Source organism: Sprattus sprattus (genome assembly GCF_963457725.1).
Source record: "Sprattus sprattus genome assembly, chromosome: 8".
Lineage (NCBI taxonomy): Eukaryota > Metazoa > Chordata > Actinopteri > Clupeiformes > Clupeidae > Sprattus > Sprattus sprattus.
In genome coordinates, this window is record NC_137927.1 from 24,762,076 (window position 1) to 24,778,433 (window position 16,358).

Sequence of the window (16,358 nt, forward strand, 5' to 3'; positions counted from 1 at the left end):
GGCGTGCAGTTTCACAGCCCAGAGTAATTTAGCTTTAAATGAGATGCATCTATGGGCATACAGCCTCAGAACAGACTCATCTGGACAAAGCATACGCACTGGATGTGAACAGACATGAATCAGTATTCAGCTGTTTGTTTTTCCTTGTTGGGAGAAGCACAAGCGGAAAGTCACATGTATGTAATGATGAGGACACAGCTAATGAATAAATGGAGACAGTTTTGACTTAGCCACCAATGTTGACCAATATCAAGTTCCAAATAAGGGCAACAACTATCAGGACACAAAAGATCTTTGATGTGAACAGAGCGGTTTATTTGAAGAAATTAATAAAATCTTGTATTTGCATGACTAAGGCATACGAGCACCTCTTCGCCCTAAAGAAGCACTGTAGATAACACCATTCTGATCACATTAGCTCAGAGACTAAGGCCAGGCAGTCCTGATTGGCAGCTCACACACACTAAGGCTCCCGGAGTGTCCAGGAAGGATCAAACGTCACACAACCCAATGCCCTACCTAAAAACCCCAACGTGCACACTCAACAGAAGCGCTGGCTAGACAATACCCCACCAAGCACTGTAATCCTTACAGAACTGCAATCACACTAGCCAGTCCAGTATGCACTAGTGCATATAATGAAACCCCAACCAACACTGACATGTATCAGCTGACCATGTGAGAGCCATAAATAACAGTACACTGCAGCAGCAATATGGCAAGAAATCATTGGGTGATGTACGTGCCCTACGTCTAAATGCATTATGTACACGGACCAAGTATGTCGCCATTGGAGCAGAAGACTTTAGGTGAGTCACTGCTTTCGTAAGTAGGCCACCATGGATTGGTGTCCTAAATACTGCAGAAAATGTCAAACCGACAACAGCTATACAGTCAACATTAAGCAGTGAGGGCATTATAAAGGGAAAGGGCAGCAGAGTAAATGTTTCTGCCATGCCTTCCCCACTCAAACCAACATCCTTTGCTAATATAACAGAGTTTAGGTCATGTGATATGACTCATTAAAAGAGACTATTGTATGCTAAAGAATGGCATTGGCTAAACAAAGATTCATAATATAAGTGAAGAACTGCTGTAATAATTGACTGTTGACACATTTACACAAAGCATGGATTAGCTGTAGCACAGAGTTGTAGACTTTCTATTGAGAACACAGTCTGGTCCAGGATGACCTAATCCTTATCCAGGATAACACCCTAACGCATTCTTACAAAAGCACTTTCATCATTCCCTTGCATGCAAGACTCACCAGCACCTGGCTTCTTAATAAACTACTCAGAAAAAGAAAAACAAGGGCAGTAAATGTGTTTACACTATATTATGTAAAAAAAAGTCTTCATTCACACAGATTCAATCCGTGCATTTCGAGTTCTCATTTTCAGTTCCCAGAGCCATTTCCAGATATGGAGGATTGTTTTAAAATGGCAGAAGCGCTGGCTTTTGTTTTATCACGTGCTCAGTTATAGTACGCTAAGCTCACAGCAAGAACACTCTGACCCCAAACCTGTCTGCCAGTTTATCTCTCACTTCACAAGATAAAGCGTTGGCCTACACAAACATATTGTGTTGATGCTCATTACACAGTCAGCAGACACTACATCATTCCAAGACATGGGCTCAAAATGTCTACGGTGTTGTGATTTGTGTTTGAACCTACACCGAAACCTATAAAACAGACTCATTATGGAACACCAAAAGCCTCTCATCTCTGCTTTAATGTTGTGATGCAAAGATGTCCATAAAAAAAGTGAGCCTTAGCCACCAGAGAACATTGCTAAAATGGCCCCTAGCCACTAAATGACTATACTGTGTGTCCCAGAAGAAGCTTTCTTGGATGAGTGTTTTCCTACTAACACATGAAGAGCTACATAGAGGAATACTTGTTACGGTAAATCTCATCCTTTCAACTTATTTGAAATAAGAGCCACTCCCCATCATTTCAATGCTTCTGGACAAAACGAAAGTGGTTTTTACATAGTACTGTCCATTTCCTATAGGCATTTTCATTATACAAGCCCTGCATTCTATAGCATGACATTAATAATTCGACACCTAGTTCCTAAAAGCTTTAAAAAAGCATTGCATTTTCAAAACAAATGAAGACCTTTTACAAATGGCACAATGTGTCAGACATATTACTTAATTCACACATCAAGCCAACCAAATAGAATAGATGTTTCCCGACACTGTCATTGACAGTGTGACACTCAACTCACACTGCTGAAAATGAATGACATAATAGCGTGAGAGGTAAGCCACTTTAAGGAGCACTGGGTCAGGTGACTGGGCTTACACAACACTCTGTCCAACAAGCCTGTTTCAGCTAAGGGGGTAAACTACACAGACATAACACTGTCACAAAGCCAGCTATACTCAGACCACAGCATGAGCCAGCTCTCTCTGATGCTGTGGCTACTTCATCACATCCTGTACCTGCAACCCTTATGTCCATCTGCAGTTTCAAGGAATATAACTGTAGAGGTAGAATGAAGTGTTACTAACAGCTTAAAAAAATAGATTTTATGGCAAATTATATAAGAAAGTGGGAATGGTATAAGGTTATGTGTGAACTACAAGTTACCATCAGTTGCTACTAGTATTTGTTAGAATGTAGGATGGATTAACAGAAGAAAAAAAAAACTTTAAACATATTTGTGCTTTTTATGTGGCATCATGCATATCAACTACCACAATTAAACAAGGCCAACACACTTAAATTAATTACATTATTTGTAAACAAATCCTTTGGATGCCCCACTCTTCCTTTCGTGGTCTTCTTCAAGGTATTTTTGGCCTTATCCAGATTATGCATCAATCCGCCCCTAATACCAGGCCAAGCCTAAGCTTCCCCGCACAGAGTTCAGGGAAAACCGTGCACTCCAAGCAACACTACTTTCAAAGAAGAGTTGGCTTGCGTGCACAAACAGGGCTACACATGAGTATGCCTACGACTATGACTGCACAAAGACTGCTACACCACCCAAAGCAGACCAAGATGAGGGGGAAACAGGCCATTAAAACCGAATATGCCTATGGAGCCATATGGCGAAAGACACATCAGAGGGATGGTGGTCAACTTGTAAAGACAAACTCTGCAAAATATAGTTTCATTTCATGTGGCTTTGTAATGACCAATAACAATGTTTGTAATTAATAACAATGGGTAAGAAAAGACAGCCTCCAATGGTTGAGTACAAGCCAACTCAACCAGTGAAGGACGTGCATAATAAGATCTATATGAGACCTATACATTAAATGTGTTTATTGTAAGTGACCACATTCTTCCTAGAATGTTCAAACATGATACCACAGACTCACTACCCATGGACTGGAGACATATCAACTAGCTGCGTACCATGCTAACATCTAAAAGCTACCCTGAAGTTAGCAGAGGAAGAAATACTTCTTCAGCTTGCATTGATCAACATAACGATAAGAAGCATTGTATAGCTAGCCAACTGCTGCTCCATGTTATCAATCAATACACAGTGATAAGTAACAACCAATAGCAGACATGAAACACCAGCACTAGTTTTTAATACCAGTCAGCTTAATTACCATAAGGACATGGAAATACAAATGACTGAATTGGGAAATGAATACATACAAAAAAGTTAAGAATGCATAAATAAATACACCAAAAAGTTACTAGAGAAATATATTAGAGGGAAATGTAAATACGTACTAAAACATACATGTGGAATTTATATATAACAATGGTGTATCGTTTTTATCAATGCAATTATGCGGGCTATAATGTTTTGTTTGTGTATATATTTAGGTCTTGATTGATCAATTAATTATTTTATTTATTAAGGTGTGGGCCGCATTTATTTTTGTATTTCTACTTATGAAAGAATTGGCATTCCATAGTAAACATTGATGCTTGTTGCATATAACTGTAGTGCATTTAAGTATGGTTTAGAAGGCTGTGAGCAAGAGTGACTAAGACAAGTAGAATAAGTGTCAAATTACTTGGCAAAATGGGTTATTGTTCATCTTCATGCTAAATGAGCAAGACAATTACTTTCATCAAAGTCAAAATCAAATTCATAATTGTAATTCTAAAGCTAATATTGTGCTTAAACTTTAAGGCTTATCTGATGAGGTTAACATTTGAGAAATACACGTGTTTACAATTTTAAAAAGGTTCTCTTTGACAGCAATGAATTGGTATAAGCATTATGTTCCTGACATTTAAAGAGAAAAAAAACTTAAGAAATTTAGATAAGTCATTTCTAAACTAATTAAAACCTGCCAAACCTGGTACTCCCTTCCTGACACTGCTTTGGATTTAAAGGATTTAAAAGAAATTACACATTTGAATACATGCATCTCATTCATATCGATGCCATGCCAGTTTGGGTCCAACTGAAACCACAACCCACACATTTAAACTTGCACTGCTATTGTACGGTCCCAACTAACAGCAATTATTTAGGTTTGAGTAAATGCCTGGAATGGATCATCCATTTTCCAGACTGCATCACTCTCTCATCTCCTTTTCCCTCCCTGACCAGATGTGGTAAATATGCTTTGCTATGACTGCTTGAGTCTCCTTGGGATTATTGCGGTGCCTTCTCATGGGGTTAATTATCAATTAATAGGTAGAAATTCAGAAAATAGCGATACAATAACATGGCATGGAACATGGTGATAAAATGGCTGGAATATGTTTCCAAACTGATGTCATACTTAAAAAGACAGCTTGCTGCAGCTGTGTAATAACAGTTCCACCTTCCAACCTAGAACTGCTTGCATGCCAAACATTCAAATATAGGCATTCGAACACTAACACTTAAAACTAATACTGGGATTACAGCATACCATTTTTCTATTAACTGTTACTTCTCAAATGGCATAACATTTCAAACTGGTGCATTAAATACATCACAGATGACCGTATGACCTGCTGTTACAATGAGATTAATATGCTTATGTGAGGTCAGAAACACATTCCTGCCCGCTTCTGAAAAAGAACACAGGCTGGGCTGGAGAGTAAACACGTATGGTGCCTTGCTTCGGAATAATACTGGTTTCGACAATCTAAAGAAGCAATCACATGCCATCCCATGATTCAAACCTTCAAACCTTCAGGGAGAACTCAGTGAATACAGCCTTATTTCAGATGACTAGCTCAACTACAATGGGAAGGTCTGTTCCTAGACTGCACTCACCTTAACTGACTCTAGTAAGTGAACCAATATGTTAAAAGGCAAAAGGTACACATGCAATGTATTGAGGCATGAAGGCAAGGGATGTTGAACTGATCTGCTGATCTTTAACTGCTTGAAGCAAATGTGGAGAGATCTGTCTGAACATTTGACAGTATGCTACACATTAATGTAGGGTGTAGATTCACATCCTGCTCTGTTCTTGTATTCTCTGCATTTTGCAAATCAACACACTTTCGCCCTGATCTGTTGTATCAGATTAAATAGGTGTGATATCCCTCTCTATTACCCATGATGTTTACAATTTAAGTTGAAATGTTACTTTTTCTATTAGCACGCTAGGTATTTTGCAGTTGTAAAATGCTTTAACCAATGACAGTAAACCATAATGAAATCATTCAAATGCTAACTAAATTTGGTAGTGTGAAGGGAAAAGAGATTTGACAGAAGAATCCACACTCAACTGACATCTGTATGTGCCAACATCACTATGTAAGACATCCTTTCATTTGATGACATTTAGGTCCATTCATTTTCAATTCACTCAACAGCTACCCAGCAAACCCCAGTGTTCAATAAGGCACTGTGTTCTATGACGTAGCACTATTGAAACTTGGCCAGGGTAACTGGAATAGCATCTAAGTGAATCTCTGAACCAGGGACAGCCAGGGCCTCACAGCCTCGTCAAGAGCCAAACAAGTGGAATTGCAAATACACTCAGTGGTACACAGACACATAGAATCCAACTGACAGGCAATGGAGACAGAGGTACTGAGGCACATTCGCTGGAGAATGCAGACATCCTAGTTTAAAGAATGTTCTAGTTTCTACAAATGTTAGCTCCCTCCTAGTTCACAGGATATCAGGCCTGATTCCTATATTCAAGATATTAGATATGTGGCATAATTCTGTAGTGGACTTTGTGAGATTCAAATATTTCATATGAATAGCTTTCTAATAAAATATGATAACATATTCAGATGAAGCTGCCCTATTAGATGACATTCACTAAAGCTGTTAAAGTCCAATTGAACTTTTATACAGGTTTGCATCATAAACAGTGTAACTGGATCGAGACAAGGTATGAGAGCTCCTGGAGAGCAAAACAAACACACTGACACTTCAGAAATCATTCGAACAAAGCAAGCACTTTGTTTAAATGACCATTTGCATTTGTCAAGAGATAGCTGGGAGAAAAAAAAAACATAAAACTCAAGCAAAGTGAAATGAAATTGTGGAGTTCCATCAAGCAGTACAATCTCAATGATTTTTAATAGCAATGTCCACATTTTTTATATTAAAATGTGTACTATTGTATATTTGCTCTGAATGTAGTGCTGGGTAAAATAGCAATTTCAAGAGAACCATAACAGACCATATCAAGATGGGAACTAAAGTCTGAGCAATTTGTAGAAAAATACAAACAAGTCTTAAAATAAATAAGATGAGCAACAATGGCAATGCAGCCTTGCCCAATTAAACTTGAATGCCCTGTTCATTCATAGCACTGACATCCACTGTGGCAGATGAACACCAATGGCTACATATGAGGTTCAGCAGCAAATGTGCCTGACCAAATTCCCCCGCATGGGGAACTTTTTGCAACGTTTTGCATCCTGTCCAAAGTTCTCTCAGACATTCCCACATATGCTCTATAACGTCTAAATAGACCATACTACATACATACATACATACATACTACATAGAACACGCCGCAACAAGTTATCCTACGGTCCCCCACCCCAACGCCACCCTTCATTTATGCTTGAATTAACTTTCATACAACATGGAGCTTAAACCATTTGAACACCGCACACACAATTGACTTAGGTCTGGTGGGGTCAGTGAGCCACACTTCTTTCGGCTCTGCCACAAAGTTTCCTTTCCTCACGTCCTTCGACCTCGCTGCCAGCAAAGATAAAACTTTGAGAATGACATGGCAAAACTGCCCCACACTCCCCCTCCCCTCACAGGGGGCCTCGAGGCTTCACACAGGCCGCTCATGTGAAGTATAGAAGCAAGGCAGACGTCATTTAAAAGGCCTAGAAATGCTATCACTGAGGAGATATATATTATCCTTGCATTGTTTTTTTACTGTGAAGAGCACAGAGAGCTATTTTTAAAACAACTGAAAGGTTTTCTTTCTCTCAGAATACTGTGGGTATGAAATGATTGGTCAGCCTTTATTAAATTACTTTTCAGCAGGCAGATTATCAAGAACAGCGAGTTAGGATATAAGCAGAAGGGTGTTCCAAAAATTGGTTCCAATACCTTACTTGCCACAATATTCCCAATATGTGATATCGTCCTGGATTTTTCAAAATACAGAGGTACACCTATGATTCGTTAACTAAAAAGAGCAGTTGAGAACAAGTATGAAATGGGATAATCAATCGTACAATCAATACTGTTTATACATTAAAAAGGAATAAGGTGACCCAGTTTTGGATTCAGAGTTAATGTTCATCAACTAATGTGCCATAGACAAACATTACAGATGACAAATGGCAAATAATACGCTGGTAGCCGATCCGGAGGCCATATAACATACACTTGGCAAACAAACCATTTTTGAGCTCAACTGCACTATGTCCAAGAAGACAGTCACAGCCAAACAATTCCAAAAACATGCAAAGAAAAGACATGGTAACTTCACAACGGTCAAAATACTGTCAACCCAACTTATTGGCCAACAGCTGGAAAACAATTCCTTCGTTATGGCTACTATTACAGCAGCAGACAGATGGGAAGAGAGTCCCAGTGAGAGAGAGAGAGACAGAGGGAGAAAGAGATAGAGGGAACACTGGGAGTAAGAGTGAGAGAGAAAGTGGTGGGGTTGGGTGGCCTCTCCTCTTCCTTTCCTTTAGCTCCAAGAGCAGCAACACAGTGGATTAATTCATCAACCAACTAAGACTTTGCCCTACTCTGGAATAAATTATCCAATGAGTCTCAACTTAGACTTTCACAAAGGCATTCATCACAGTGTGTTCGGCTCGACTGGGCAGCACATGAGGGCCCACAAGAGCAAAGACCAGGAATTAATGTGAAGGAGCTCCCCACTGCCCTACCCCAAGGTCTGTCAATTGAATTACAGTGTAAAGCCCAGAGCAGCACACAGACATCTTCTGAAAATCAATCTCGTGCATCAATCGCTGGGTTCAGAGGTACAAAGGTAAACTCCGATGCTCTTGGCATGATCCCCTCAAACTTTGCTGGATCTCTAAAATAACCCAAGAGATAAGGGTGAGAGGACAGTCAAAGGGGAACAGCCATGAGGAATACTGAACATCAAGGCTAGATAAACTCTCGTCTGTTTAGAGGAAGCGACGGTCCATCCCCACACAGTGTTCTGCCCATTGGCAGGAATGCACTCAGACAGACTAAGAAAACCCATCGCCAGACCTTGTACTTGACTCTTATCACTGTCCAATGGTGCTTTGCCCTTGACACAGACTTGTAGCTGCTCAGACTTCACTGATTTCAGGCATTTAGGCAAGCAAACGTAGACCTGTGACCAGAGAGAGCCCAGCATTCAACTGAAATAACTGCCCGTGCAAACCAACTGTCAAAACAAAGGCTATTGCCCTGGCCAAAACACACACCACCCAAGACTGATAAGAGCAATCCTGACACATAGTGCACAGAGAACCACGTGAGGAGGCAGCCAGACCCTTACACCCCCAAGACTATCAGATGGGGAAAATGAACACTCTATTTAAGAACAATATGTTGTATTTAACGCGTGGTGGTGGTCACACCGCACTGCCGATGGCAGAGGAAGCCTACAGTTGTGCGGCTAAACTGAGCCTTGACAGCAGCATTTGAAATGTCATATGCTCTAAAGGGAGCCCAGAACCGGCTTGCTCACACAGTGTGGTCCTTGCTTCATGGTAGTGGAAACTTTAACCCAATAACACGTTTGCACCCACACCACACAGACCATCACTAAATCAGTAAATACTAGAGTAGGAAGAAAACACTTTAAATCTTTACTAAGCTATTTTCCCCTAATCATTACTGAGGTGCATTACCAAGGCAGTGAGCAGGATTAAAATATACCATACAATTCTTATTGATTGCATGAGCACTATTGGAATATGCTGAATATACGCAAAAGCCTTGGTTTTTTCCAAATCTAGGACTAGGAGAGTCACAGAGCACCTACAACTGAAACCTGAGGCCCCTTCTCAGTTCAGTTGAATCGCAAAAGTTGTGTGTTCTTAGCGACGTATGTACATTGATGGGAAGTGTTAATAGGTGTGACTTCAAAATCCACCGTAAAAACCAAATATATGGGCCCAATAATTGCTTAGCTTAGGATGAGTAAAATTCGGCTCTTTCATCTGCCTCACAAGAAATACCACAACTGAATTAGTGTTCGCACAGTAGTAGGTCAGGTGGGCTAATTTATGATTAACTTTGTTTATTTCCTTGGCAGTACAAAAGTGCACATTCTGAAATATTATTTAGGTACCCTTTAAGTTCGTCACTTCCACCCACCATTATAGGCTAGGGCCATGCCTGTTCATGAGTTTATGGTGTAGTTGCTCCCTGCTGAGGTTAACATGACATGGGACATGCTTCCAAAACTAGTAGGCCTTTAATCTGTATGCTAAAATGCCAACTTAAATGTTCATGTAGCCAAAAGTACAAAATGTTGCAGCGGGTTTAAATGCCCTCAATCTTAAAACAAATCTGGAAAAGTCTGGAAAACCTCTAAAATACATCATTCTTGCATAATATACAGTGCAGATGTGAAAGACAATGTGCTGATTAAATATCCTAGATACAGATTTGAACCGAAAATCTCAGACAATCGGTGTACTAGTACTATGTACGCCATCAAACCAAGCTCACTTGCAATAGTGAAATATATCCATATTTTCTATTACCTGCTGCCTTAGGTGAAATATATTTTAGATATTTTTCCAGCATCTGCTTAGGCAGTCACTTCATTGTTTTACCAGGATGTGATTCAATAGTCACTCTAAAAATAAATACAAAAGCCTTCCCTGTTCATTTTTTATTCTATCATTTAAGGAGCACTGAATAATCCAAGACATTCGGCAAAAGACACATGGTATCAACTGGTCCAACTGAGCTCCAGACAGTAACATTGCAGAGATGTGACTCAGACACTCACACAACCCTGCTCTTGCAAACAAACAAAGAATACAGTAGATCACCATGAGCTTCTCTACAGAATTTTTTGCTTTTTAAATAGAGCGGAATACAAATATATTTAAAAATTCTGTAAATGGCGTGTATATGGGCAAACACATATTTGAGCAAAAGTGCAAAAGTCCTATATAGCGCTTGTATGGATACATTTGTTCACTTCACAAACTAAATATATCCTCAACCTAATTTCTGAACTGACAATCAAACCATCTGAGGGTAGGAATTCCCTAATCTATACAAGACAGTTGTGCTCAACAGTAACAACCACTATTCGGTTGAACAAATCCCCAGTTAGTATATAATTTCTATGAGCAACTAACATTTGAGGTCTGTGACCATAAAAATTATGCCAAAATATAAAATGTCTAAATAACTAACAAAGCAGGATATTACAATATATTAGATGTATGGATGAGCTCATTATGGAAGACATGGAAAGATAGCATATATGATAAAAAAAAATAGAGGATTTTTACACAGCCTACGCCATGCTATGCCATCTGCCATGACGGAATGATTATGATCTCAGTGTTTACAATTGTGAACTGTAAGGTGAAGTCAAAATGATGGTTTCCTTTGATTGTGTACACAGTTACAGTTGGCTATATTCCACGACCACATCAATTAGAGGTCTGGTCATTGGAATGCAAATGCACATCTCACTGATTTTTCAAAGTACTTTCAGGGGGTACAAAGATGTAAAAAAAAAAATAATAATAATAATCATTTTAAGGTTCATATGAACAAATGTGCTGTTGTGAGACCCAAAAAAGTGTTAAAACTGTAGCACTATAGCCATCATTCCTTTCAGCATGTCTTGTAATCAAACATGTTAAATTCACAGATGACTTTAAACGCATCTTGGAACTGATCTCACATACATACATCTAACAGTCCAGAGGAAAAATTCCCCTCAGAATAAGCAAGGCCTTGACCGTGTTGGAATGTATGCCCTGAACACAAATACAAATAAATCTCTCCCCTAACACATACAAATTAACATGGTCATCTGATACGGTTTGTTACTGCCCCCTCTTAGCACTCACGGCAATGTCTAACCTAAGACCACCATGTCACAAGGTCTCTCACAGTACAGGAGCTCAGCCCACAGTTTATGCCAAAAGGCCAGTCACAAACAGTTCAACTGTGCCTGGATTTGTGAGGTTTTTCCCCAGCTCATATGTCGCTCTAAAGATCATTTGTGCAATATGTTTACTGTGCATAGCAACATGCAGAGGAAATATCCCAAAGCTGTCACATCCGTGACGTCAGAATAGCATTATTCCTCAATGAACATCAGTGGACTGGGGCCTGTACAAGCCTACACCAACCATATATGTCTGACGGTGAGTATACTGTAAGCTGGTGCATATGTATTTCTGAAAGTAGGCTATGTACCACCCGAAAGGCAATTAAATAAGCTAAAGCATGGCAACAAAATCTGAATTTACATAACAGTGTTTCCAATGGAAAAAAGCAACACATTTCGGGTGTAATATCCAAGACGGCACTGATGTGCTGTCAGAGATGAGCAAGTAGGCCTACACTGCAGTGCATGTTTCTGGGCAAGGTCCAGCACATTCTAATACACAACAAATATGATGTGATGATATGCTATTGTTGGAAATCTAAAAATTTTAATTTAAATTAAAAAAAAAAAACAGAATGTAAAGAAGGCATTCAAAGCTAAATCTTCCCAACGTCTACAGCAAGGTTACTGATACAGAGTCAAACGGTAATATGATTGCATTACAGTCCTCCCTTTTCTTTACCCTAACGACATTTACATTTCACTAGAGTAGCATATAGAGTGAAGAGTAAGTCACTGGTTTTTCAATAGATGAAACAACCAATAAGAAGGTGGAGTTATGTATGAATTTATTTTCAATCGTTGACCTCTTCGGGATTGACCCTAAAATTATCTTCAAAGACACAAGGCTGCGTAGTTTTAGATAAATGTACACAGATTGAAACGAACAACATTCACACGAAACTGAAAGGGATGCTTAATGATGATGTCAAGATCCTGTGGACCAACTCGGCTGTGAACTATTTGATAGGTGGAGACGAACCATGCGTCACAGTGTCGCCAAACTAAGGAGGATTTTGCAAACAATTACCAAACCCATGTGGGGAGGGGTGTATTCGAATGGTTCATAATTTGGATATCTCATAGTCAGAGCTCGGTAGGTCACAGTGGGCTATAATAAGATCGACAAATTCCAAGGGATTCGGATATTTGGATAGGCTACAAAGTGAGGCTGATGATGGTCGATGACAATAAGATATTTGCTGTGTGCAAATTTTAAAGATGAAAGAAAACGAACGGGATTTACACCCCCTTTACCAGTAGAAGCAGCATGTATTTGTCTCACCTTGAAATTTGAGGGTTTAATTGGTAATCCTTGGGCTGGATTTCCTTGCTGCTGAGATTGCTGAGTGGTATTGGTCTGCTGGGGCGAGGGGGACTCCTCGGACTCTTTTCCACTATGATAGACCACCCTATCAGAGATATGAATGCTTGAAGCACAGCCCATGCTTCAACGCCACTTTAAACTATTTCTCTTGCTTAGGTGCTCTGCTTCTGCTCTCCAATTATTCGGTTTCTCCTTGACGTCTTCTTTTTTCCTTTTTAATCTTAATGCAAAATTCTCTCCACCGCTTCCCTCACTGAAACCATGAATAATATATCTTCCTTCCCCCCACCCCCCAACCAGGAAACAGATTTCCTCTCTGCCTTTTACATGAAGTAAATTATAGACAGTATATTTTGTTTCAAAGTGGCGATTTTTTTCCTCGCGAACATGAATCCCGTTACACTTCAGTTCGGCAACTCAATCCCATATGCTATTTATCTATTACACTCGCAGCACTCCTCTTCGTACCACATCATTAACACATTCTTAACTTTGCTCTTTAGTAGTGAACGCCAGTTCTCCTCGATTTATGTAATAGTTTTATCCATTTTCGTCCGTGCGTTTTGGGTTTTGTCGCCTTCTCCACCCAAAAACATCCAATTCAGTGGGATGTCCTCCTTTCCTTTCACAATCTGGTTACCCACCTCAATTCAAGACATTAGGCACAAACCGGTTCTCACGACAGTTTGCTCCACTTCTGTGCCATTCATCATCAACAGGCTCAAATATTCACTAAGCATAGTATTCCTCCGGCATTCGCTCCGACTTGAAGGCTCCCCCGTGCAACAAAATGCGTGTAGTCCAATAAAACGTTCCATTTATCTGCCAAAAAAATAACTATTACGAAAAATATAATTCATTGCGTAAAACCCCATTCAAGCAACCATTGTCAACGTAGAAAGAAAAAATCCTCAATAGGATGAAGCATTAAAAATGGGCAGCAGTGAATCAAAGGCCCACAATTTTCCTCTTTTAGAAAAAAAGAAGATGTAGAGGCTGTCAAATTATCTGTGGTACCACCTCTGCCTAATGCAATCGCACAAAAACAGAAAATGATATACGGCGTTAAGTTTCAGGTTCCCCAAAAGGAAATCTCATGTTGGTCATTTTTAGACGTAAAGGTAGAAATCAACCACATAATTGTGTTTTCTGTTAGTCTTTCTCTGCCTTACTCGCGTTTGCCCTTCCAATTCTTCAGCACTGCTTGACAGCAGCAGATCCAATAAAAGCACCCGCAAGGATTGACCTCCAGCCTTTACTGACGTTAATGCAAATGAGCTGAACAGAGCTAATCAGCGACAGCTAGCCCACAGCTGGGAGGTACCCACTTTCCGAGGGAACTTTGAAAATGGGCTGCAATTGCTAACGTTTGAGGTACTGTCTCTGCGTTTATTCGACACACATCATTTCGCTAAGACTGTTTTTCTTTCCATCGGGATTAAATGGATACGTCGAGCACAGGTTTGAGTTTAATTACGTAGTGTTCTCATGTGTGTGAGCAAATATGGCGTGGATCGCCTGTTTTCACGTGACTTTCTTTTCACCTTTATTTGTCCAGTAACCATACGGATTATCCCTTTAGACGTCAAAACAATTGTTTATCGACCATAGGTCTACAGCTGTGCCTCTGAATACCGTGTAGACCTATACACTAGCCTATAATACATTATAGCCCACGTTTGACGCATGTACCGGATAGGGGAGAAAGGGTTCTTCATGAAACCAAAAAAAAAAAAAAACTTCAAATGGGGATACACTCTCTATAAGTGCTCAAAGCAGATTGTGCCTATTGTGAACCAGGGAACATACATGTGCATGAGAAACATCCAATGTAGAAATTCAAACGAAATAACCCTAACCCTCCCCCTACAGTGATACATTTACAACATCACACATTTTTAATTATTCAGGATCTGGGTCCACCTTAAGTGTTTCTCACATTGCTGAAAATAGAAATTATTTTTTTCAATGTATATTTAGGTCATTCAGTCAAATGCCATCAGATTTAACATCCCCCTTTCTATACCCACTTGGTTGATTACATTCTGGCTGACATTTAGACTGTATATGTAGACATGCAAAAGACCCTCAGCACCATGCCAGCCCAAGGGTTTAAGGATATGTATGCTTCCAATGGTTAATGTAATTCTTTCTGACTGGCACCCCCCTCATATCGCAACAAACTGATCACTCCTGTTTGATCACTGGGGGGGGGGGGTAGAGGGGACTTTTCATCCGTCTCAGCCTCTTTATAAATGTACACTTAAGTGTAAGAAAGGCCAGAAATGTTTTCTAATAGATATCTGAGACCAGACTGCAAATGTCTAAAAGCCAAACCGACCCTTACTGGCTCCCTGAACACCAGTACACCCAGATAGGCCTATCCGGAGTGCAATCCCTCTCTTGTTTGTAAGGGCCATCATATATTGGACATGGCATACTGGAAATTTCCAGCTGTGACAGCCATCCTTGGAGTACACATTTTTAGATTGTGGTACATTAACATGTGACAGTCTTCAAAGATTAATTTGGTTTGGTATCAGTGTGATAAAGTGTTGCTGCGTATTTACCCATTGTTCATTAATCATTTTCTGATTTATTGTCAGTGCTTGTTCCTCTTTCTCTCTCACATGCCATGGTGTGTTTTAGTCACCAGTAGATGGGAGTGGTGTGCCAAATGGACCAACTGTTGTACACTCTAACTATTAGAGAGCTATTTTTTTTGTGTCGTGTTGTGTCCCTGTGTGTAAACAAATAATTAGAGAAGGCAGCCGTCACGTGTGACTCATGAGCCGTAAAAGCCTTCTTAATGTATATGCATCAAAATATTTCCGCTTTCCGCTTAATTTGAACTTCACACATATACTTTTAGCAATGGCATCTGTTGGCATTGATTAAGCACTACAAACTGTATAGAACTGAAAATAGTGTGTTGATAAAGATACTGAAGCACAGTTACATAACATATTAACATGTAGAAAACATGTTAAAAAGGTTAGAAGGGTTAGAAAGGGTTCAACTAAGCTGCCGGCTGCCGATGTGAAGAGCATTAGAATATTACCTAATAGTTTCTTGATTTCATGATGTTCCTTTGCTTAAACAGTTCCTTAAATTCCTTAAACTTTTACTTTTAGGGGTTATCTGCATATGTTCAAAAAATGTCTTTGTTAAGTTGTCATGAATGTTGTCCTATCCTATGCTGCTTGTTTTATATCACATGGAGAGCGTCATACCTCATGATTTTCCTTTTTTATACTAGATTGAACTTGGTGACCTCGTGTTAAAATCGTACAAGTCTTTGTAGGTGATGTTGATAACATTACCTATGCAATGCAAATATATTAGTCAGCAGCACATGGTGGTTTGGCCACGTCATAATAGTGAATGATTAACAGACATTTGCAGTTATCTAAAACCTGTAACCTGATGAGGAGAATGTACAACAAACATTAGATTAAGTGATCTATTCTGTAGAGTCAATCTATTTATTCTTTCCTTGGCTGTAGAGCCATTTTATTCATTCTTTTGTAAGATTAGGAACTGACTTTACATTTTGAACCTCAGA

At 39.6% G+C, this 16,358-nt stretch overlaps 1 protein-coding gene across 1 annotated transcript in view; it reads right to left on the minus strand.

Moving 5' to 3' along the window:
- Window positions 1-13,964, minus strand: part of pde8a (phosphodiesterase 8A) — a 35,576-nt gene extending 21,612 nt beyond the window's left edge. The window contains exon 1 of the mRNA XM_080843925.1: window positions 12,752-13,964. Coding sequence (XP_080700051.1) covers window positions 12,752-12,913 — 162 coding nt within the window. The 5' untranslated portion in view covers window positions 12,914-13,964. The remainder of the gene's footprint in view (window positions 1-12,751) is intronic.
- Window positions 13,965-16,358: the final 2,394 nt, after the last annotated feature.